Source organism: Salmo trutta, chromosome 36 (genome assembly GCF_901001165.1).
Source record: "Salmo trutta chromosome 36, fSalTru1.1, whole genome shotgun sequence".
Classification (NCBI taxonomy): Eukaryota; Metazoa; Chordata; class Actinopteri; order Salmoniformes; family Salmonidae; genus Salmo; species Salmo trutta.
Genome location: NC_042992.1, coordinates 33462301 through 33488018, shown reverse-complemented (window position 1 = coordinate 33488018; position 25718 = coordinate 33462301). Strand labels below are relative to the sequence as shown.

Here is a 25718-nt window from a genome sequence, read left to right as displayed (position 1 = left end):
TGTCAAGCAAGTACTTTAGTGAAGGGCTTACATTTATTGTCTTGCCAATAAAACCCATTGAATCGTTTGAGAGAACCCCCATGCTGTCTCCCTGCAAAAGGATGCAAATTAAAATGGAAAGAGAGCATTTTATTCAAAGAAATACAACAGATTGTGAAGGCACTCTGTGTAAAATTGAGATTGAACACAGGCTCAAAAACATTCTATTAGAAGTAACTTACTTCAAAGCCATTCTATACATCTGTACTTAAATTGAAAACTGATCCTCGTAATCCTAACACCGCAACATCCCTTCATGTTTCATTTATTCAAGTCCCACTTCACTCCGATCCCCTCACTCCCTGCTCTCCACCCACTTCTTATCCTCCTTTTAGATTGTGACAGTTCTTCTCAGAAATGATTTTCATCCAGGTGTCCTTGGCAGCCTCTTGTGAAATGTCTCACCAGTGAAGTTACATCAACTTTTCACCTGCTGCTCACCAGCCTGCTCCACGATGACCTCGATGGCATGCCGCATAATGGTGCCCCCCACAGCCCCGGCCTGTCCGTTGCCCACAGCAACTGAGGGGTGAAGGAGGACGAGGGGAGCAGATACGGAAGAAGATCCTCCCTGAGAGACCACTTGGGGCTGAACAAGTAAGATTGTACGCACGGCCGCCTGACCCTCCATATTGTCCATATTCCCCTGAATTTTGACCCCTAGGACAGCGGTCTGCTCGCTGATGCCCTCTTGTGGCTGTGTGGGGGGGCAGCAGCGGTGGGTCTTGCGGTGCTTTCCCAGGTTGGAGAGGGAGCGGAAGGCCCGGTGGCACATGGGGCAGGAGAATGGTTTCTCGCCACTGTGAGTGCGGGCGTGCTCCGTGAGGCGGGCGGCCAGGACGAAGCTCTTGCCACAGACACCGCAGACGAAGGGACGCTCGCCGCTGTGCAGACGCTCGTGGTCGCGCAGGTGAGGGATCTGTCGGAAGCGTTTCCAACATTGGGAGCACTGCGGAGAGGAAAAGGAAGAAGGTAGGGCAGGAAGAGGGAGGCAAGGTTGGAGTAGGAGGGAGGGAGGGAAAGATACAGATAGACAGTTATTGCTAATGTTAGCACCCGAAAACATAATCAGGTAGAGGGAAACAGCTTTTAAGTGAAAATACTTTGAAAAGGCTTTAGCTACCTTAAAATGGCCTTCAGATACCGGCCCAGAGTGTTCAAAGATTAATAGGGGTCTAATGAGCTGCTAAGAGCTTTATACTCAACACCCTGAGCCTGGAGTGTTACCCAATAGACGGTTGCTAGGTGACGTACAGTGCCTTGCAAAAGTATTCATCCCCTTGGTGTTTTTCCTATTTAGGTGCATTAGAACCGGTCATTTGAACAGATTTTGGGGGGGATTTCATGTTATGGACATACACAAAATTGTCCAAATTGGTTTAGTGAAATGACAAAAATAACTTGTTCCAAAAATGTAAAAAAAAAACCAAATGGAAAAGTGGTGCGTGCATATGTATTCACCCTCTTTGCTATGATGGCCCTAAATAAGATTTGGTGCAACCAATTACCTTCAGAAGTCACATAATTAGTTAAATAAAGTCCACCTGTGTGCAATATAAGTGTCACATGATCTCAGTATATATACACCCACACACACCTGTTCTGTAAGGCTCCAGAGTCTGCAACACCACCAAGCAAGCGGCACCATGAAGACCAAGGAGCTCCCCAAACAGGTCAGGGACAAAGTTGTGGAGAAGTACAGATCTGAGTTGGGTTATAAAAAAATATCCAAAACTTTGAACATCCCATGGAGCACCATTAAAGCCATTATTAAAAAATGGAAAGAATATTGCACCACAACAAACCTGCCAAGAGAGGGCCACCCACCAAAACTCACGGACCAGGGAGGAGGGCATTAATCAGAGGGGCAACAAAGATACCAAAGATAACCATGAAGGAGCTGCAAAGCTCCACAGCGGAGATTGGAGTATCTGTCCATAGGACCACTTTAAGCCGTACACTCCAGAGCTGGGCTTTACGGAAGAGTGGCCAGAAATAAGCCATTGCTTAAAGAAAAAAATAGGCAAACACGTTTGGTGTTCGCCAAAAGGCATGTGGGAGACTCCCCAAACATATGGAAGAAGGTACTCCGGTCAGATGAGACTAAAATGTAGCTTTTTGTCCATCAAGGAAAATGCTATGTCTGGTGCAAACCCAACACCTCTCAGCACCCCGAGAATACCATCCCCACAGTGAAGCATGGTTGTGGCAGCATCATGCTGTGGGTATGTTTTTCATTGGCAGGGACTGGGAAACTGGTCAAATTTGAAGGAATGATGGATGGTGCTAAATACAGGGAAATTATTGAGGGAAACCCGTTTCAATCTTCCAGAGATTTGAGACTGGGACAGAGGTTCACCTTCCAGCAGGACAATGACCCTAAGCGTACTGCTAAAGCAATACTCAAGTGGTTTAAGGGGAAACATTTACATTTCTTGGAATGGCCTAGTCAAAGCCCAGACCTCAATCCAATTGGTATGACTTAAAGATTGCTGTGCACCAGCAGAACCCATCCAACTTGAAGGAGCTGGAGCAGTTTTGCCTTGAAGAATGGGCAAACCTCCCAGTGGCTAGATATGCCAAGCTTATAGAGACGTACCCCAAGAGACTTACAGCTCTAATTGCTGCAAATGGTGGCTCTACAAAGTATTGACTTTGGGGGGGTGAATAGTTATGTACGCTAAAGTTCTGTTATTTTGTCTTATATCTTGTTTGTTTCACAATAAAACATATTTTGCATCTTCAAAATGGTAGGCATGTTGTGTAAATCAAATGATACAAACCCTCCAAAAAAATAAGGAAAAATGCCAAGGGGGCAAATACTTTTGCAAGCCACTGTACAACGCCTCCTATCAGCCATGTTGGAAGACCACCATATCAATTCTTCCGACGACAACAGCTGAGTGGCTACCCCAAACTTCATGATAACAGTGCCTAACAAGTAGTTGATTCATCACCACAGTCAATTTCTGTGCAGTAATTGGCTGCCTTAAGGCAGGAAATCATTCGCAATCATGAAACACCAAAAGGAGATATGACTGACCGTAAGGCGCTACAGAGGGTAGTGCGTATGGCCCAGTACATCACCGAGGCCAAGCTTCCTGCAATCCAGGACCTATATAATAGTCAGAGGAAAGCCCATAAAATTGTCAGAGACTCCAGTCACCCAAGTCATAGACCGTTTTCTCTGCTACCGCATGGCAAGCAGTACTGGAGCACCAAGTCTGGGACCAAAAGGCTCCTTAACAGCTTAAGCCATAAGACCGCTGAACAATTAATCAAATGGCGCCGGACTATTACATTGACCCCCCTTCCATCTTTTTGTACACTGCTGCTACTCACTGTTTATCATCTATGCATAGTCACCCCTACCTACATGTACAAATTACCTCTAACCTGTATATAGCCTCGTTATTGTGTTACTTTTTATAATTTTTTTCACTTTAGTTTATTTGGTAAATATTTTCTTAACTATTCTTGAACTGCCCTGTTGGTTAAGGGCTTGTAAGTAAGCATTTCACGGTAAGGTCTACACTTGTTGTATTCGGCGCATGTGACAAAGTTTGATTTGATTTGACTCAAGAACTGTCAGAAAAGCGAAGAAACCTTTTTGCCCATCAAGACCTGAACCGAGACAGCTGTCAGTACAGGGTCTGCTCCGATCATTTCATCACTGATAAGTCTGATGAATTTCAAGTTTAGTTTAGCTGTTATGCTAACCAGGCGTTGACAACAATTAAGTTAGCCAACATTAGCTAGCTAGCTAAATAGCTTTTAGTCTAGCTATTAGCATGCATCTCTTATAGGCAGTGCGTGAGTTTCAATTTGAGGAAGCTATTTTTCACTATAATAAATAAAACATTGCATGCATCTATCATCGCATTTGCAGACTAATGAAAACCTACTATTCCTAATGTGGTGAGTAGATTGAGTTATATTAATAGCCTAATAAATTGACTATCCAATCTAAATCACTGTGCATAGCTGAGCGCATAGTGGAATAGGCCTTTAAGGCTATATCAAATACTTTTTTTTCTTTGCACAGGAAATATTTGGCTTTCGATAAACACATTTCATGCAATTCTACTACACTTTATATGACTGGAGACATTAGCAATCTTTTTTAATACAACAAATCACGGGGTAGCCTAGGCCTTCCTTGCTGAGACTGACAAACAGATCAATAAAAACAACCTTGTATTGAATGCAACCATCTAATCTAGGCCGGCGAAAAGCAGAGACACAAATTGTACAAAATCTCAGACAATGTTTTGAACGGTCATCCAACTCGGAATGCCAAGTCGGAAACTCAGGCATTTTTCTACAGCGCTGACTTTCCGACCTGAAGATCACTGACGCCAAGATTTGACCTACCTCTACTATAATAGTTAACAATTAAAACACACTTCAAAATAACCAACACTTTATTTCATATAATTTCAAAGTGTACAAGTAAGCTAACAAAAAAATGTATGGCTTATTTGCTACGTAAGGTTTATTTAATCTAATATAAGTTTTTGTAATGCTTAAGTTGTTACGAGTTTACTGATCTAAGTAGGAGACGTGACATCGCGGCAACTTTGAGTAAAAACACTTTAGATCTTGAGATGACTATGCATATTCATGGTATGAGGCTAGTAGCATAGCATCGCTCTCCATTGAATATAAGCGCATCGAATACTCAGAAAAGGATTACAATAATTTGATGTATCCGCCAATCCAAAAAGAAAGGATAGGTGGGAGCTTGAAAGCCCACCATGCCACTTTGTGGACAACAACTCCCATTGTTAGGGCGGAGAGACATGTACAGTGAATTCGGAAAGTATTCAGACCCCTTAACTTTTCCACATTTTATTACGGCCTTATTCTAAAATGGATGAAATAGTTTTTCCCCCTCATCAATCTACACACAATACCCTATAATGACAAAGCAAAAACAGGCTAGCAGAAGTTGTTGCACATTTAAATAAAATGTAAAAAACAGAAATATCACATTTACATAAGTATTCAGACCTTTTACTCAGTACTTTGTTGAAGCACCTTTGGCAGTGATTTACAGCCTTGAGTCTTCTTGGGTATGACGCTATAAGCTTGGCACACCTGTATTTGGGGAGTTTCTCCCATTCTTCTCTGCAGATCCTCTCAAGCTCTGTCGGGTTGGATGGGGAGCGTCGCTGCACAGCCATTTTCAGGTCTCTCCAGAGATGTTCGATAATGTTCAAGTCCGAGCTCTGGCTGGGCCACTCAAGGACATTCAGCGACTTGGCTGTGTGCTTAGGGTTGTTGTCCTGTTGGAAGGTGAACCTTCGCCCCAGTCTGAGGTCCTGAGCGCTCTGGTGCAGGTTTTCATCAAGGATCTCTCTGTACTTTTCTCTGCTCATCTTTCCCTCAATCCTGACTAGTCTCCTAGTCCCTGCTGCTGAAAAACATCTCCCACATCATGATGCTGCCACTACCATGCTTCACCGGTGATGCTTGGCATTCAGGCCAAAGAGTTCACTCTTGGTTTCTCATGGTCCGAGAGTCCTTCAGTTGCCTTTTGGCAAAGCTCAAGCGGGCTGTCATGTGCCTTTTAGGGAGGAGTGGCTTCCATTTGGCCACTCTACCATAGAGGCCTGATTGGTGGAGTGCTGCAGAGATGGTTGTCCTTCTGGAAGGTGTCAACTGTGGGACCTTATATAAACAGGTGTGTGCCTTTCTAAACCATGTCCAATCAATTCAATTTACCACAGGTGGACTCCAATCAAGTTGTAGAAACATCTCAAGCAAAGGGTCTGAATACTTATGTAAATAAGGTATCCGTTGTTTGAAAAACTTGCTAAAATTTCTAAAAAGCTGTTTTTGCTTTGTCATTCTGAGGTATTGTGTGTAGATTGATGAGAAAAAACGTGTATTTAATCCATTTTAGAATGAGGCTGTAACGTAAAAGTGGAAAAAGTCAAGGGGTCTGATTACTTTTCGAATGCACTGTATATGGTTCATTCCTACAGTTACTGTGATGGCCTGGTTTCCACCAGACTGACTCTGGTCTTCCAACATGGCGCCTGGTGTGGTTGCTAGGTGATTTGTGACGCAACTGAAAACCCTCTATACAACAATCTGTTAAAGGGGACTAAAGCCGGACAATTTGGTTATCTAGAAATGGTATTTTGGTTGACAAGTTGGAGTAACAATTAACACAGGGTTGCCCTAATACAACCTTTGGTCTATGTAGGGCTGCAAAAATCATGAAACTTTGCCCCAAATTCCCTTGTTTTTCAGAGAGGCTTTCTGGAATCAGCAGGGAATGAGCTGCGAGGGAACCCTCTAACTTGGAAATCTGAAAAAGCAGGGAATTTGGGGAAAGTTTTGAAATTTTGCAACCCTAGACCTGCATTGACATCTTTCACCTCTGACCTGAAAGGGCTTCTCCCCCGTGTGGACTCTAAGGTGGACACTGAGTGATGAGCCGGTGGTGAAGTCCTTCCCACAGTGATGGCAGTGGAAGGGACGGGGCTTGGGGAGGTCGGCGGCAGCCACCGTGTATCCAGGCGCCGGGCAGTGGGTAAGGAGGTGCTCTTCCAGGGAGGCTGCCGTGGCATAGCGCCGTCTGCAGGGGGTCATGGGGCAGCGCAAGGGGGTCTGTCCGGCATGGGACAATCTGTGGAGGTCCAGGCCTTCCTTGGTGACACAGTGGTGGCGGCAGAACTCACAGTCCAGAAGCCCTGTGGTCTTGTCCCGCCTTCTGCCTTGGCCACGGCCTCTACCCTGGCCTGTTCCCTTAACCAGGCCTATGTCCACCACTCCTGTACAGAGAAGAAAGTCCGTGTGATTACATGGCACAGGAGCAGCCATGTTAAGTGAGCATATGCATAAAAGCAGAGGGTTAGAAACAAGTTTAGAAACGTAGAACTTTACATGGTTGATAATATCAGTGAGAATATCAAAAGAACCATGCAATAACAAGGAAAACCTAATTTAACCAAACAAAAATACTTCAGTTAAAATACACTACCGTTCAAAAGTTTGGGGTCACTTAGAAATGTCCTTGTTTTTGAAAGATACACATTTTTTTACCATTAAAATCACATCAAATTGATCAGAAATACAGTGTAGACATTGTTATAAATGACTATTGTAGCTGGAAATGGCAGATTTTTTCTGGAATATCTATATAGGCGTACAGAGGCCCATTATCAGCAACCATCACTCCTGTGTTCCAATGGCACGTTGTGTTAGCTAATCCAAGTTTATAATTTTAAAAGGCTAATTGATCATTAGAAAACCCTTTGCAATTATGTTAGCACAGCTGAAAACTGTTGTTCTTATTAAAGAAGCAATAAAACTGGTCTTCTTTAGACTAGTTGAGTATCTGGAGCGTCAGCATTTGTGGGTTCGATTAAAGGCTCAAAATGGCTAGAATTAAAGACCTTTCTTCTGAAACTCGTCAGACTATTCTTGTTCTGAGAAATGAAGGCTATTCCATGCAAGAAATTGCCAAGAACCTGAAGATCTCGTACAAGCGGTGCACTACTCCCTTCACAGAACAGCGCAAACTGGCTCTAACCAGAATAGAAAGAGAGTGGGAGGCTCCGGTGCACAACTGAGCAAGAGGACAAGTACAGTGGGGGAAAAAAGTATTTGATCCCCTGCTGATTTTGTACGTTTGCCCACTGACAAAGAAATGATCATTCTATAATTTTAATGGTAGGTTTATTTGAACAGTGAGAGACAGAATACCAACAAAAATATCCAGAAAAACGCATGTCAAAAATGTTATAAATTGATTTGCATTTTAAGGAGGGAAATAAGTATTTGACCCCCTCTCTCAATCAGAAAGATTTCTGGCTCCCAGGTGTCTTTTATACAGGTAACGAGCTGAGATTAGGAGCACACTCTTAAAAGGAGTGCTCCTAACCACAGCTTGTTACCTGTATAAAAGACACCTGTCCACAGAAGCAATCAATCAAATTCCAAACTCTCCACCATGGCCAAGACCAAAGAGCTCTCCAAGGATGTCAGGGACAAGATTTTAGACCTACACAAGGCTGGAATGGGCTACAAGACCATCGCCAAGCAGCTTGGTGAGAAGGTGACAACATTTGGTACGATTATTCGCAAATGGAAGAAACACAAAATAACTGTCAATCTCCCTCGGCCTGGGGCTCCATGCAAGATCTCACCTCGTGGAGTTGCAATGATCATGAGAACGGTGAGGAATCAGCCCAGAACTACACGGGAGGATCTTGTCAATGATCTCAAGGCAGCTGGGACCATAGTCACCAAGAAAACAATTGGTAACACACTACGCCGTGAAGGACTGAAATCCTGCAGCGCCCGCAAGGTCCCCCTGCTCAAGAATACATATACATGCCCGTCTGAAGTTTGCCAATGAACATCTGAATGATTCAGAGGACAACTGGTGAAAGTGTTGTGGTCAGATGAGACCAAAATGGAGCTCTTTGGCATCAACTCAACTCGCCGTGTTTGGAGGAGGAGGAATGCTGCCTATGACCCCAAGAACACCATCTCTACCGTCAAACATGGAGGTGGAAACATTATGTTTTGGGGGTGTTTTTCTGCTAAGGCGGGGGTCGGCAACCCGCGGCTCTAGAGCCGCATGCGGCTCTTTAGCGCCGCCCTAGTGGCTCCCTGGAGCTTTTTCAAAAATATGAAAATGGAAAAAGATGGTGAATATATTTTTTGTTTTAATATAATTTATTATCCAATGCTGTAAAAATGTGTATAATAAATATTTAATTTCAACATTTCTGTCAACGAAGATTTACGTCATAGCCTGCGACACACGTTTCTTTCAGCTCGGCGTAGTGCCAGACAGGTGGCTGTTGCAAACAAACCGGCGGGTGTGTCATGGGCCATGGATCCCAAAGGGAAAAAGAGAAAGATAGCTGAGGAGAACAGAGGATTCCACAGTTCTTGGACCGAATCATTTGCTTTCATTGCCAATGCGGAAGGATTGCCTGCATGTTTGCTTTGTAATGAGAAGTTGTCAAATAACAAAAAGAGTAACGTGGAAAGACATTTCCATTCTTCCTGACAGTTATAGGAACATGAAGAAATATGCATTTGGAGTATTATCCATCTTTGGATCAACATACCTGTGCGAGCAGATATTCTCAAACATGAACTACATAAAATCCAAATACCGCACCCGCCTCACAGATGAGAGCTTGCAGTCCTGCGTGAAGATTAAAGTTACATCTTACATGCCCGATGTTGAGAAGCTGTCCAGTGATGTCCAAAAACAGAACACAATCCTGTCATAGGCACATATTTAGTAACAAAGTGGCTGTTTTTATAAAGTGATTTCTGATTTTTGTCAGTATATATTTGGAATGACACATAGGGATATTATTGTGTTTTGTTGCTCAGGTCCGAGGATGGCTGCATTGTATTGTGCGTGTCAAAAGAGAAGAGGAGCTGCTGCACATTTGCACAAAACTAAAGAGAAGAGGATAATGCACAGAAATGCACAGAAATCGAACTTAAACTGTATTATTTTAATTTGATATACTTTACCTTTTCAAAAGGCTGCTGTTTTATTGCACTCTGTCTGTTGCCCAGATAAGGGGGGAAAGAGAAGAGGATTGTATCGTATTATTGAGGATTGAAAAGGACTGCATTTTATTTCCATGGGGAGGTCTGAAATTACAGGAGGCCTATTATGCACGTTGCACATTTTGTTGTTGTTTTTTCGAATCCTAACATAAAAATGACATCAAAAATCTGATTTCTGTATTGTATTTCTATAATTTCATCAATGCAACGAAACATAATACATTAATATTATAATGGAAGTTAAACTTAAAGCACCATCGTACAGCAGAGTAGTCACGTGGTGCGTCATTCTCTCCAGGATGCGCTGCAGGTAAAATAAACGTTTAATCATGAATGCTCATTATGTATTTGTAGCCTACTTATCATTTTGATAGTAGGCTAATATAGCTAATATAGACACTTACAGCATGTGTTGCCTTCATTATAAGGCTTATATAAGGCTTTTAATTTTTTGCGGCTCCAGACAGATTCTTTTTTATTTTTTTTTGGTCCAATATGGCTCTTTCAACATTTTGGGTTGCCGACCCCTGTGCTAAGGGGACAGGACAACTTCACCGCATCAGAGGGACCATAGACGGGGCCATGTACCGTCAAATCTTGGGTGAGAAACTCCTTCCCTCACTCAGGGCGTTGAAAATGGGTCGTGGATGGTATTCCAGCATGACAATGACCCAAAACACACAGCCAAGGCAACAAAGGAGTGGCTCAAGAAGAAGCACATTAAGGTCCTGGAGTGGCCTAGCCAGTCTCCAGACCTTAATCCCATAGAAAATCTGTGGAGGGAGCTAAAGGTTCGAGTTGCCAAATGTCAGCCTCGAAACCTTAATGACTTGGAGAAGATCTGCAAAGAGGAGTGGGACAAAATCCCTCCTGAGATGTGTGTAAACCTGGTGGCCAACTACAAGAAACGTCTGACCTCTGATTGCCAACAAGGGTTTTGCCTCCAAGTACTAAGTCATGTTTTGCAGAGGGGTCAAATACTTATTTCCCTCATTAAAATGCAAATCAATTTCTAACATTTTTGACATGCGTTTTTCTGGATTTTTGTTGTTATTCTGTCTCTCACTGTTCAAATAAACCTACCATTAAAATTATAGACTGATCATTTTTTTGTAAGTGGGCAAACGTACAAAATCAGCAGGGGATCAAATACTTTTTTCCCTCCACTGTACATTAGAGTGTCTAGTTTGAGAAACAGATGCCTCACAAGTCCTCACCTGGCAGCTTCATTAAATAGTACCTGCAAAACACCAGTCTCAACATCAACAGTGAAGAAGCGACTCCGGGATGCTGGCCTTCTGTTGACGTTAAGACTGGTGTTTTGCGGGTACTATTCAATGAAGCTGCCAGTTGAGGACTTGTGAGGCATTTGTTTCTCAAACTAGACACTCTAATGTACTTGTCCTCTTGCTCAGTTGTGCACCGGGGCCTCCCACTCCTCTTTCTATTCTGGTTAGGGCCAGTTTGCGCTGTTCTGTGAAGGGAGTAGTACACAGCGTTGTACGAGATCTTCCGTTTCTTGGCAATTTCTCGCATGGAATAGCCTTCATTTCTCAGAACAAGAATAGACTGACGAGTTTCAGAAGAAAGGTCTTTGTTTCTGGACATTTTGAGCCAGTAATCGAACCCACAAATGCTGATTCTCCAGATACTCAACTAGTCTAAAGAAGGCCAGTTTTATTACTTCTTTAATCAGAACAATAGTTTTCAGCTGTGCTAACATAATTGCAAAAGGGTTTTCTAATGATCAATTAGCCTATTAAAATGATAAACTTGGATTATCTAACACATCGTGCCATTGGAACACAGGAGTGATGTTTGATGATAACATTAACAATGTCTACACTGTATTTCTGATCAATTTGATGTTATTTTAATGGACAACAAATGTGCTTTCTTTCAAAAACAAGGACATTTCTAAGTGACTCCAAACTTTTGAATGGTAGTGTAGAACATATCCCATCTTTGTAGGCAACAACTTCTAACAGATACACTAACATTATTAAAGGGGTAAATAAAGTGGCGGGGGAAATTCATTAGTCAAAGTGAAAGGGGGAGTATTCACAAGACCGAGATGACTGCGCGAGGCCTTGTAAGTTGTGTTGCAACATTGCCCTTGACGACCTCGGTAACTGAGCCAGCGTGATTTAATAATGATAACAAAGAACAAAAGTAACAACATAAATCAGCAGGTAATGGCCTGTGAAACGCACAACGCAGCGTATTCAAATAGATCATGTGTTCTGACAGGGGCGGCAGGACTGGCAGTTGTTGTACGGCATTGTGGGATAGCGGGGGGATTTCCCTCTCCGCCGAGTCTTTCCTCTTATACGTTTAGTTAGTGGTTCATATGGATATGAACGCTCGCTGACTTTATTAAATGTCATTTAAACGATATTACGCTGGCGCACTCAACCGCAGAGTACGGGCGCGATCCATCGCTTAGCCGAGGCAGCCGAGGGCAGACTTGATGTAGGGAAGAGCATATGGCACAGAGACTGGCGCAGATACGCGTGCATATGCAAAGCAACAGGCAGACGGCCAAGTGTAGTAATACAGGCAAGCAGGTGCTTGAAGAGCCACCCACACAGTCAAACACACCGAGAAACCCACAGAATGACATCACGCAGTGCCATCTAAACCATGCAGATAAAAGATGAAAGATTTGAGGGCACAGACTGGTAAAGAAATCCACACACGAACGCATGCACACACTATTAGTATTTCTCTGACCGTTGTGTGTGAGAGCATGAAGCTTCAGCCTGCTCTTGTGGAAGAAGTGTTCACCACAGATGGAGCAGGTGAACGGACACTTCCCTGTGTGAGAGTATCTGACGGCCATTTCAAGGGAAAAGAGAGGGAAAAAGAGAGACAATTAGATATGTTTTTCTGAAAATATGGAGATAACATTTCAAGCGAAAAGCCCTTATTTCCAACATTCACCATATAAGGCCAGGATTCCTTCCTTACCATGTGACCAGACCATTTCCTTACCACGTGACTAGTCCAGGAAAGACTCCTGGCCCTAATCATGGTCCTATATGCAATTCACAATAAGACAACATCTACACAACCTCATACAAATTCAACATAGGACAGCCTTACACATGTGTATTCAAACAGAGTGGTGCTAATATATTGTTTAAAGCTTTGCGCCACAAGTCATGACTGTTGATCAACACAACCCTTCTGCAATAGACATGACACGTATAACACTTCTGACCCTGTGTTTATCACATCCCCTCTCGCATATAATAAAAGCTGTGTTGTGGTCTGTGTGTGTGTGGTAAACTGTCCTAGTGGATGATGCAATCAGAAATCGTCTGAATGAAAGTTAATGAGTCGTGGCGCAGTGTCATTACTTCCACCCTCCTAAACAGTAAATTGTGAGTGAGAGCAGGTTGGTTGGCACTGTGCTGGATTGTGTTCATTAGGCACCAAATGGAAGAAAACCGGCTGAAACAGGGAGGGACGACATGGAGTAGTCTATTAAGAATTTTTGTTTTCCAATGAAAAACATTTTGCTACGGTGTGCCATAATGAATACTGGTGTCTATGATGGGTGGTGAAGAGCAAAAGAGAACTCCGGCCTTCAGCCATGTTGCTAATGGGCTAGTCACATCATTTTTGCGTGTGTGTGTGTGGCAGTCTTGTGTAGCCACATAATGGTGGGTCCACCAGACAGATCTCTCAATGTGATTACACTGTCAATACATATCCTCGGGCAAGAATAATAAAAAATTGCAATGGAGTATACCCATCACTAACAAAATATGATTGACCACAAGCGACTTATAAATCGATTCCTTTTACTTGTGTTATTATACTGGAATTTGTTATGTTCATGATGGTCGGGAACTATTGTTGATTAACTATTGAAGCATACGTCTATTAATAATACGAATATGACTATTATAATTCCATCATTGACTGAACACTTTCCCGCTTCAAATTGTCAAAGACTCCAGTCACCCAAATCATAGACTGTTCTCTCTGCTACCACACGGCAAGAGGTACCGGAGCGCCAAGTCTGGGACCAAAAGGCTTTTGAACAGCTTCTACCCCCAAGACATAAGACTCCAACACACACACACACACACACACACACACACACACACGCTGCTGCTACTCTTGTTTATTACCTATCCTGATTGTCTAGTCACTTTAACCCCTACCTACATATTACCTCAACTACTCCTTGTATGTAGCCTCGTTATTTTATTGTTACTATTAACTTTAAAAAAAACATTTTATTAGCAAATTTTTCTTCCTTTTTAAGTTGGGAAAGGGCTCGTAAGTAAGCATTTCACGGTAAAGTCCACACCTGATGTATTCCGCGCATGTGACAATGAACATTTGATTTGTTTTTATTGGTATAAACTACTTTGTATTTCCGTGCACATTAATTAATACAGAATGTTGTCAAATGTACAGTCTGATGGTTCTGTATGTACGAACGCAGGCCTTGCCTTCATATGTTCAATTGTATTGTATGAGCACTGAGCAGAATGTATGTAATTATGCTCTTGTGCTTCCCATGATAACGCCTTCTCAACTGCCTCAAAGTATTGTACTGGTCTGAATGAAAAGCAATCGGTAATCAACTTAGTATTGTGCTGTTATACAATGTAATTACCAGTGTTTTTTTAAACACCTCAACTAAGAGGCCACATCTAAGCAGGCATAAAGAGAGTCATAATTGCCCCTAAGGCGATAAATAAAGTTTAATTGAATTGAATTCAGGTCAAACTGAATTGATGGCCAGACATACCTGTGAACCGGCACCTGAGAGGACATTCGGAAGCAGCGTGGACAATCGGGGCATTTGTATCGAAAAAACGTTGGGTACTTTGAGTTCTTTGACTCTGCGTCATTGACCACACCAGGACCCTCCTCCTTGTCTGTGTCCTCCTTCACCACAACGCCATCTTTGTTCAAGGCATCCTGGTGTTTGTGTAGTAGGTGGTGGGTCTGGAGCTTGCCCAACAGCGTGTAGCTCTTGCCGCAGCGCAGGCAGGTGTAAGGCTTGCGGGCGCTGTGGGTGATACGGTGGTGCGTCACGCATCTGCTGTAGGCAAACGTCTTGGGGCAGAGGTCACACTTAAACGGCTTGAGGCCCGAGTGGGCCTGGATGTGGGTGCGCATGCGGCTGCAGCTCTTGAAGAAACGCCCGCAGTGGGGGCACGGTCCGAAGTGGTCCCCTGGTGTTGTTTCCAGGGCCGGTAGCGAGGTGGAAGGGTCAGGGAGGGTGGGGGTAGTGAGGGGTGGATGGGTCGGGGTCTCTTCTCCACCACTCGCCACAGCTGAAAGAATTACGGAAGTCAGTAATGAACACTAAAGTAGGCACAAAATGTGTGAAAACGTAAGAGGTGCCCCTGGATATTACCCAATGAAAAAAACAGATGAGCATTCTCCTTTTCAAAATGTTTTGCTACATTGTACTCTACTGAACACAGCCCAGTCTTCCATGTTCCTTTAGTAAGCCTACCTAGTACCTACCACTGTTGCTTTTCCACTGGAACAGAGGCTTAGGTAAAATGCAGTCCACCCGGGGTGTGGAGCCCTCCAAGTCTTTTTCCCCTCTGTCTCGATGCTGCCTGCGGTGGTAGAGGTACTTGGTAGTGTTCATAAAGCTCTTTCCACACAGGTCACAGTGATGTAGCGCCCCCGGCAAGCCGTGGATGACCACACGGTGCAGCTTTAGCGCCGACTCTGTGCTGAAGCCCGAGCCACAGGCCACACAGAAGGAGGTCTGTCTCGAGGAGGAAGCAGTTGGATTGGAACTACAGGCAGCAGGGTTTGTAAACATGGGAGTGTTGGGGAAGGAATGCTGGGAGTTTGTTTCTGATTCCAATTCAATCTCAATGCTATGTTCTTGTTCCATCCCTCCTCTATAGTCTACCTCTTCCTCCCTCTCTTTGTCACCATCCTCCTCTATATTCACATCCATCCCTCTACCACTCTGCTCCTCCACCCCCTTTTCATTTCCTATCACAGGCTGACACTCTGTGTCCATTTCCTGGTCCCTTGGTTCTGACCCAGTGGTTGCAGAACAGTCACCCAGCTTGCTGTGCTTCTGCCACAGCTCCAGGGACTCAAACAACGCCTCACATTCCCTACACTGATAGTGGATGAGCAGGGCCGGACTAGTCAGGTTTTGCGTTTGGGTCTGGTTCTGAGGGCTGTTGGAACCGGTCGGACTTCCAGTCGCTCTCTTCTCTATGAGGGAGTGCAGGTAGGGCAGGTTTGGGTTCATCATGAAGGTTCTCTTTTGGTTTCTCTCTTGGTGCTGGGATGGTCCATTCTGAGACTCAAGCACCACTCTGGAGCTCTAGGACATCACCACACACAGAGAAATGAAGGAAATACTTGAAACATAGAAAAAAAGAAACAGAGTTATACAAAAACAAGTTATTTTTGTGATCACTTAATAAATTTTTCGATGTTAAGGTGACGTCTGAATGCTTGTCATGAGTGCAAACCTGTTGCAAGCTGATTAGCTTGTTGCTAAGAATAATAGGTAGCTAGGGACTAATTTTGATGATAACATTAACAATGTCTACACTGTATAGCAACATAATGCATTAGCTCAGTGAGTGTCACGCACCAAGGTCCTCAAGGGCCACCGGGTCTACTTTTCACGTTTCTCCCTCCCTGACACTTATGTCATCGATTTGACTTGTCTCAAATGGCACCCTGGGGACCAGAGGGTCCAAATAGTGCTCAATAAAGGGAATAGTCTCCAATTTGGGACACATCCAAGGTCTCCAATCTGATGAAAGGAGGCTATGATAAATAGAGGCAGACAACCTGCACCCCACAAGGACTGTCTGGAGGTTCAGAAGTGGTTAATACCAAACCTTTTTCCTTGTAAAGATTTTTTAGTCATCACTAACTGCCCAGGCTAGAAAAGAACAAAGTTATCAGACTTTCTAACAAAAAACTATTTTAATTACTTTCCATGACTTTAACCCTAACTTATCCTTACTCCTAATCCAACATAAAGAACAAATAGCTCAAGTTCATCATCTCGAGCAGAAAGTCTGTCAATATTGCCATTTTGGTCCTTTCAAACATGACCATCTAGGGACTTCGCCCATGGCTGCAGTACCTCGGTCTGTGCTGTAGGTGGCGCTGCAGGGACCATCTCCTCTGTGTTGACCGGTTGGCAGGTGAGCTGATGAGAGATCACCACCTCCAGAGAGTTGAATATCTGGTAGCAGGTAGAGCACAAGTAGAGGGAGGAGTCCATACCTACAGCTGAAAGGAATGCACACATTATACACAAAGAAATACAGAAAAAGTGCACACACACAACCCAATGAACCCATGATTTAAGCAAACACACAAATACTCAACAAGACTGCAATCCAATTAAAACACACACCAAGACAGAGACACACACACACACACTCACAGTTACAATGGCTCACATACAGCTGTCAGCCGTCCCTATCACATTGAATGCTTAGTGATGGATAATGCTGGTCAGCTGACATATGGAGGCTGGCTGCACATTAGCTGTTCCCTGGGGGGGGGGGGGGGGGGTCGATGGGTGTGAAACAGTCAGTGTGAATTTCTCTATCTATTGTCTCTCTCTCCTCCTCATCCCGCTCTTTCATTGGACAGTGTGTGAGTAAAACAGATGGCTGTTCACCAACTGTTTGGCTAGGGACCCTTTCTGCCTCTATGTACACACACACACACTATGACCCTCGCAACAGAGCAGATTACACAGACACATGCTGCACCATTTGGTTTCCCTTGGATTGTCACACGCAACCGAGTGTCTATCCGCGTCTGGTGCCGTTAATAACAATCGCAATTCCATTTTGACCTCGATAGGCGCTTGGAGCTAAATATGTTTTAAACGCGTGGAACAGGGGTCATTTCCTGAGTTGACATGATGTAACAGGAGAGTGCAATACCCAACACAACTCTAAGGAGATATGGGAGATCTTAGATGCGTTTCCCAATTCAAAACTCTTTGACTGTGCCGATCCTGATAACCTCGGAGCTCTGTGTTGATCGCAGGGGGTTTCACCATTCTAATGATGTGGACTTCTACTACACATCTAAAAGACTCAATTAAATATTTCATTACCTTGGTTGGGTGGATTATAATATGGTGTGGCAGTGTGAGAGTAAAGCATGTCTGTCAACAATGTTTCATCTATTTAGTCAATGATTAGTAAATCACTCACTGTATTCATTTTACATTTCCGGTCAAAAGTGCTGCCCATGCACTTGTTTGTAAACTGAGGCGGTGGGTTTTGGTGAACATAATCCCCTTTAATTTTGCATCTTTGCAAAAATGTGTTTGTAGAAGGTTATATAAAAGTACAGAGAAACTGTGAAGTATTGTAGACTGTTGTGCCACCACCGCTGTGCTGATAGTTACAGACTGCCAAACAGTTGGCACCATTGCTGACAGCAGCATTCAGTGCAAAGCAAATACTGATGGACTGTGCAATGAAGTCCCCAGGCTTAACAGCGTATAATGTGCAAACGGCGAGGAATTTCCAAGGAGACGAGACCATTTTATTTGAAATCCTTTAAAAGCTTTGGCACTCGAGCTTGCCTCTCTAACACTGTACTTGAGGGTAGATATTCTAATGATTTACCTTTTTTTTTAAGGAAAACATTGGCAGTTAATTGCGTGCAGAGGTAATAACCAGGCAACACATCTTTACATACTAAGTGGAAAAACACTGCATGACTGTAGGGATCCGAAAGTCATTGAAAAAGAACTAGCCTTTAGGGCCTTCTTGAATGGTGTTACTGTGTGTATGACAAAGGCAAATGCCTGTTAGAACATTACAGACCATGTTCTGACCTAGGCCTATAGGCGTATTCAAGCCTTGATCCTCCAACTTTTTATTTTGTTTGTCTGTAGGCATACAAGTGCATTCGGAAAGTATTCAGACCCCTGCACTTTTTCTACAGTACAGCCTAAAATGGATTTAAAAAAAATGTAAACATGTCCTCATCAATCTACACACCGTATCCCATAATGACAAATCGAAAAAAGTTTTTTTGAAATTTGCTATGAGACTACATTTACATTTAAGTCATTTAGCAGACGCTCTTAGACTAGAAATTGAGCTCAGGTGCATCCTGTTTTCATTGATCGTCCTTGAGATGTTTCTACAACTTGATTGGAGTTCACCTGTGGTAAAAACAATTGATTGGACATGATTTGGAAAGGCACACACATACCTATGTATTTTCATGTCAGAGCAAAAACCAAGCCATGAGGATGAAGGAATTGTCCATAGAGCTCTGAGACAGGATTGTGTCGAGGCATATATCTGGGGAAGGGTAACAAAACAATTCTGCAGAATTGAAGGTCCCCAAGAACACAGTGGCCTCCATCATTCTTAAATGGAAGAAGTTTGGAACCACCAAGACTCTTCCTAGAGCTGGCCTCTCGGCCAAACTGAGCAATCAGGGGAGAAGGGGCTTGGTCAGGGAGGTGACCAAGAACCCAATGGTCACTCTGACAGAGCTCCAGAGTTCCTCTGTGGAGATGGGAGAACCTTCCAGAAGGACAACCATCTCTTCAGCACTTCACCAATCATGCCTTTATGGTAGAGTGGCCAGACGGAAGCCACTCCTCAGTAAAAGGCACATGACAGCCTGCTCGAAGTTTGCCAAAAGGCACCTTAAAGGACTATGACCATGAGAAACAAGACTCTGGTCTGATGAAACCTCTTTGACCTGAATGCCAGTGTCACGTCTGGAGGAAACCTGGCACCATCCCTACGGTGAAGCATGGTGGTGGCAGCATCATGTTGTGGGGATGTTTTTCAGTGGCAGAGACTGGAAGACTAGTCAGGATCGAGGGAAAGATGAACGGAGCAAAGTACAGAGAGATCCTTGATGAAAACCTTCTTTATAACCCTCAGGAGCTCAGACTGGGGTGAAGGTTCACCTTCCAACAGGATAACAACCCTAAGCACACAACCAAGACAATGCAGGAGTGGTTTCGGGACAAGTCTCTGACTGTTCTTGAATGGCCCAGAAAGAGCCTGGACTTGAACCCGATCGAACATCTCGGGAGAGACCTGAAAATAGCTGCGCAGCAACACTCCCCATCCAACCTGACAGAGCTTGAGAGGATCTGCAGAATGCGAGAAACTCCCCAAATACAGGTGTGCCAAGCTTGTAGCATCATACCCAAGAAGACTGGAGGCTGTAATCACTGCCAATGGTGCTTCAACAAAGTACTGAGTAAAGGGTCTGAATACTTATGTAAATGTGATATTTTAGTTGCTTTTTTTTTTTATACATTTGCAAACATTTCTAAACCTATTTTTGCTTTGTCATTATGGGGTATTGTGTGTAGATTGAGAAAAACAACGTAATCCATTTTAGAATAAGGCTGTAACGTAACAAAATGTGGGAAAAGTCAAGGGGTCTGAATACTTTCCGAATGCACTGTATATGGCAATTCAGCCCCTAGCTATAAAGAAGTAATCAACTAGATGCAATGAACCAATAAACCATTCTATATTACAGGCCTAAACACTTCACCACATTCTATTGTACATAAAGTGTTTTGCAAAATCAGTGGCTTAACCTTTGATAAACTTCTCAGAAATAAATTCACTGTGATATCCATCCAAGCCTAACAAGTGGTACTCTTCAATATAGTATTGGGATTTCAGTTAAGTATTGATGCATATATCTTTTTTACAGTCTATGATTTAAACCTTATGCAATGTCGCCCCCTGTCGTGCTATATACAACCTCACAACTTGTGGAAAGACGAGTGCGTAAAGAAATAGTTGCAGGCCTAAGTGTAGGTAGATATTCATGTTCAAATATTATTTGGTGCAGATGGTTACCCCGATCTTGTTAGAGATATTGACGCAAGTGACATACATTTATATTGTTTTTGTCTTGTCAAGCATTATTCTTTATGCATACATATTTACCATATTTAAATGGTCCTAAAGCATTTTCAGGTGTTGTTAGTAGCCGCATTATTTGGGTTCTTGTATCAAAGTGGGCTAACTGTACCTGCAAGCCGGACAAGTGGCGTTGGCTGCTATCCCATCGAGCTGACAAACACTATTGCGCGTGCTTTCTATGGTACAATGGCCGCTCCTCTGTAGGTCGATCGTCTATATACTCCCTCTTTCAGAATACATTTCCCTCTCACGAAGGCTTGGTTGCTTGAATAAAAAATGATAGTCTGCTTCTCGAATAAGCTCAAAAGTAAACGGCCTTTCATAAAACGACATAAATGTATTGATACCAACTGCAAATCGACGCTACCAAAATGTTTGTCAAAACAGTCGACGACGACCACCTAGTAAAACGCTACTTGATTGGTTACTTTGGCGCGGAATATTCACCAATCACTTAACGTCTTTGGAGAATTTCCTACTTGCGCTACAAATGAGCAAACAAGTGGCACTGGCTGGCTAGTGTGGTAGCATTTGAAGAGTAGGTACAGTACATTGTAACACTGGTGCTGTTTTATAATAAATCTGCAATATTTAACTTTTTGGGGACCCGACCAAATGCACATAGAAATGTGTCATAGATATGTTATTCTCGTTGAAAGCAAGTCTAAGAAGTGGTATATCTGTTCTGTGTGCGTAATTTCTTTGCTTCGCCTTCATTTAGTTTTTGCATCTTTTACTTTCAGTTTTGTACATTAGTTTAGGACAATGCTGACGGCTCAGAGCGGTCTAGTAGGCTGTTTGGTGGTTTAACATTTTACATTTTATATGTGTCACGCCCTGACCTGAGAGAGTCGTTTTTCTCTGTTTGGTTAGGTCAGGGTGTGACATGGGGTGGGCATTCTATGTGTTGTATGTCTATGTTGTTTTTTCTTTATTGGCCGAGTATGGTTTCCAATCAGAGGCAGCTGTCATTCGTTGTCTCTGATTGGGAATCATACTTAGGCAGCCCTTTTTCCCACAGTCAGTTGTGGGATCTTGTCTTTGTGTTGCATGTGTTTGCACGCATAGCTTTTCGGTCGTTGTATTGTTAGTTTTTTTGCTGGTTCACATTGAATATAAAGTATGATGAACCCAACTCACGCTGCGCCTTGGTCTACCTTTAATGACGGACGTTACAATATGCTTAATTTAGAATTATTAATGTGACTTTAGTTGTTCTACAAACATTGGGCTATATGTTTAATACATTGTAAGGTTGCATGATGCAACTCTAATGATTTGAAAAGAAAGTTGCTTAAAAGGCATGAGCTCTGCTTTGTTTTTTGTGCAGGCTGTACACACTTCATCAGTCACTCATTCACAATTTGACAAGCACTTGATAATGCCTTGAATTTCACGGCAGCATCCCCTTTGTGTGGCCGTAATGCACCCTAAAGAAATCCATGCCTTTTGAAGATATTGGAAGAACTGTCCACATTTACATTTCGTCAGCCAACAAGATGACAAGGTCTAACGAACAGCAAAAGCACTAGCCTATGTCAATCTACTATGCCCCACAGTACAAACGTCGACCTAATCTGTGCGAGAAATAAATATTCCAAACATAGTCTGGGACCGTTGTGGGACGCAATAGATCCCAAATTAATACAACCACTAGCAACAAATATTTTTCGAGCATTGTGGCAGATGCAACCGATCAAAACGATTTAGCTTAAAATGTTGATAGGCCATTTCTTCACATTAGAATGTTCCATTAGTGGGAAAACACCATTATCAAAAGTGACTGCAAATGTAATGCTTTTATTATAAAGGTACATTTTTATGGTGACAATTATCTTCCCAAAACTTAACTCATGTGCTGCTTATGTATGCCAGTTAGGCTCTACACCCCTTGTAAAGCAGATTAATGTGCTTAATTTTAAAATGTTATTTGGCCACTTTAGTTGTGATACAAACCTTAGCAAAACATATAGACGTATGGGCTAGGCTACATTAGGTGTGCGACTATGATTTTAAAAAAGTTGCAAAACGATTATGCTCACTTAGCTGTGCCTCACAAGGAATACAACGAATGATCTATTACCAGTGTGATCATATACCTCAAATTTGGTCTAAAAATGGTCTGAGAAGAACAAGATTGGCAGGGCAATTCAAGCATAGCCAATATGCGGTGATAATGTATTGGGCCTATAGCCTGCTGCACAAACCTCATTGCTACAGAACTGTTTTTAACATGTTAATGTTGCATAGGCTTATGTTTTTTAAGTCATCTGAGCGGTAGATCTCAGCTTGCATTTTGACTCGGAAAGGGATCTTGACTCAGATAAGGCTGGTGACCACTGCACCACACTGTACCTGCTTGTTTTGTCACAAACTGATATTAAGGCGGAGTGATTTCTGTATAATTTATCTTTAAGCGTGTTAGTGCTGTGTTTATTGTTGCACATCAAGCTAAGCCTAGGAACGGTAAATCATTGGTGATGCAATGCACTGACAACATCTACACAAAATATTAGGGATATTATTTATTAGCAGCAAAACTTCACTATGGCATTTTACATGATTAGCATCATTGAAAAGATTGACGAGAGACTATTTACATGATAGAAAATCCCCCTTAAGTTAAATCTCATGCTTGACTATGATTCACTAAAACTATAGGCCTACCATATATTTACATTCTTCAATAATACTGTACAGTTCTAATGACAAAAGGGATTACAAAAAAGTGGTTCAGTTGATGTTACGATGGCAGATTTAACACAACCTTCTGGAGCACACAGATGGAAATATAGATTCACACTGAATATCATTCCAGCGTTTTTCACCTAAAGAGGAAACAAGGAACGTCAATTAGCTCTCCACTTGATTACGAGTGCATGAGCTAGACTGGCAGAAAACGTCCTAAAGTTTGTACTGCTGCTGACTCAAAACAGACATTGACTGATTTAAGCCTGGTTTTACATTTCCTTGTCAGACATGTTTTTTTTAAACACACTATAAATAAAGCTCAATGTCATTTAAGGATATTGTGATAAGAGATTACCTCCGTTGTTCATCATCATGCATGGCTCTCTGCCACCGGAATTATTGGGTTCTCCCGTGACCCAGTTCCTGTAGTCAAATCTGGAGCCGTCACTCCAGAGCCACACTCGGTTCTGTGGGGAAGAAGTGGTCTCAGTGTCCAAAGAAACATAACCATAGAATAGAAACAATCAAATTGTTGCCAGTAGATAATACATAGGTAAAAATACTCTAGTGTAGGCCTACAGTAGAAACCTGTTTTAAGATTTCCCAAACTTAGATCTGACTTCGTTGATGATCACTCTACCTGAACAGCATCAAATCCTCCAATCCAGGCAGGGGTAAAATCTTCTGTCTGTAGTATGATCAACTCTTGCACGAAATGATACTCTTCAGAGCTGTGGATGGATGCAAGGTTTGCTCCGAAGTGCACACAGTACCGCTAGAGAGAGAGGACAGGAACGGAGGACAGGATATAATATCACGTAGATTTTATAATGGAAGTAGAAAAAAACATACTTGTGTTCTAGCCACATGGACGCTTTTCAATGTATAATCAATTCAATGTGGAACTGCAGCACTGTGATTGGTGATACCTGGTGTATGCCTATATTATCAGTCTAATATATCTAAGCCAAAAAATGTAAAGGATGCAACAGGTTAAAATGCACCTCAGCATTCATCCACGTCTTGCCGGAACGTACAAACATGAAACACCGTGCCCCGTACTTGAGCCAGCCAGGTGGGCAAGAGTCCCTGCTCCACCTCTCCGCCTTCACCACCTCTGAATGAGACAAGACATGATCAGAACAAACTCATTGAAGCCTAACTTACAAAATCGAAAGCACTGTGTGTGGCTTATGTAGAGGGAGGAAATCGGATTTCTTCATGCACCAGGTTTCACCGATCAGTGTTGTAGTTCCACACTTTATAAAGCGATTACAAGTTGCTCATTCATTGAAGACGACGTAACATCATCAAGCACTTACCAGCAGGTGAGCTCTGTTCCATGTGGTTTTCCATGACAGTTGTATCCTCTGAAGAAAAGAGATGTAACTGAATGTTATGAAGACATTCTATTTTACAGGTAAATCATGTGAGCTCTATCATTTCCATATGAGGATGACATGTGTTTTCTTGGTTTACTGTGTGTCTTACCTGTTGCACCGCTCAGAGCAAACGCAGCACAGAGAAGCAGGGAAATTGTAAACATTGCCATGGTGATGAGATCCCTTTGTTGTTAAAAACAGCACTTAGTGATGAACTGATGATTCCCTCAGGTTAATGGAGTAGAATAGGTGGACTAATCTGTTACACTAATGTTTCCTGTCAGAAAGTGTCAAAATGAATACCAGGTTATCTCTGTCGCTTCTCTTTAGTCAAGCAACAGGGAGCACTTTTATACTGTTGGCTCATATGGCCAAAAGGAAACACATTTCCTGTAACTCCATATCAGTTGAACATGGTACAAAGTATCATGTTTGTGAGAGTTGTTAAATGTGATTACCTACTATATTGGGATCAGTTGTTTATTGGGGCAGAGATTCAACAATAGGAAGAAAATACACATACAGCATTTATTGAGCAAGTACAGCGGACTGATTAAAAACTTGCCCTGCTCTCCCGAACAGGCAAAAAAAAAAAAAAAAAAACATGCAGAAAACCCAGACAGCTGTGGCATTGTGTTGTGTGACAAAACTGCACATTTTAGAGTGGATTTTTATTGCCCCCATCACAAGGTGCACCTGTGTAATGATCATGCTGTTTAACCAGATTCTTGATATGCCACACCTGTCAGGTGGATGGATTATCTTGGCAAAGGAGAAATGCTCACTAACAGGGAAGTAAACACATTTGTGCACAAAATTTGAAAGAAATAAGCTTTTTGTGTTTATGGAACATTTCTGGTATCTTTTATTTCAGCTCATGAAACATGGGATCAACACTTTACATATTGCATTTATATTTTTGTTCAGTATAGTTAATAATATTAATATTTATTTTTCAAATCAAAGTCAAATCACATTTTATTGGCTGCATAGACATATTTAGCAGTTGGTATTGCGGGTGTAGCGAAATGCTTGTGTTCGTAGCTCCAACAGTGCAGTAATATCTAACAATTCACAACAATACACACAAATCTAAAAGTAAAAGAACGGAATCAAGAAATATATAAATATT

The 25718-nt window shown here is 42.5% G+C and overlaps 2 protein-coding genes across 3 annotated transcripts; both read right to left on the bottom strand.

Moving 5' to 3' along the window:
* On the bottom strand, positions 1-21012 carry LOC115175944 (zinc finger protein 14). 2 transcript variants are annotated; one of them, XM_029735604.1, is made up of 7 exons: positions 20623-21012; positions 16709-16857; positions 15097-15928; positions 14369-14900; positions 12331-12428; positions 6436-6824; positions 1-988 (listed from the first exon to the last, which is right to left on the bottom strand). In XM_029735604.1, the coding sequence occupies exons 2-7, from the start codon at positions 16847-16849 to the stop codon at positions 458-460; spliced, it is 2523 nt and encodes an 840-aa protein (XP_029591464.1). In that variant the 5' UTR covers positions 16850-16857; positions 20623-21012; the 3' UTR covers positions 1-457. The 2 variants fall into 2 exon arrangements, with proteins under 2 accessions (XP_029591464.1, XP_029591465.1); XM_029735605.1 differs by lacking the exon at positions 20623-21012 and having other exon boundaries at positions 15097-15965; positions 16709-16822.
* Positions 21013-23023: 2011 nt separating this feature from the next.
* Positions 23024-24926, bottom strand: LOC115175943 (ladderlectin). Its single transcript, XM_029735603.1, has 6 exons — positions 24696-24926; positions 24527-24574; positions 24209-24321; positions 23845-23979; positions 23560-23671; positions 23024-23341 (listed from the first exon to the last, which is right to left on the bottom strand). The coding sequence occupies exons 1-6, from the start codon at positions 24754-24756 to the stop codon at positions 23271-23273; spliced, it is 540 nt and encodes a 179-aa protein (XP_029591463.1). The 5' UTR covers positions 24757-24926; the 3' UTR covers positions 23024-23270.
* Positions 24927-25718: the final 792 nt, after the last annotated feature.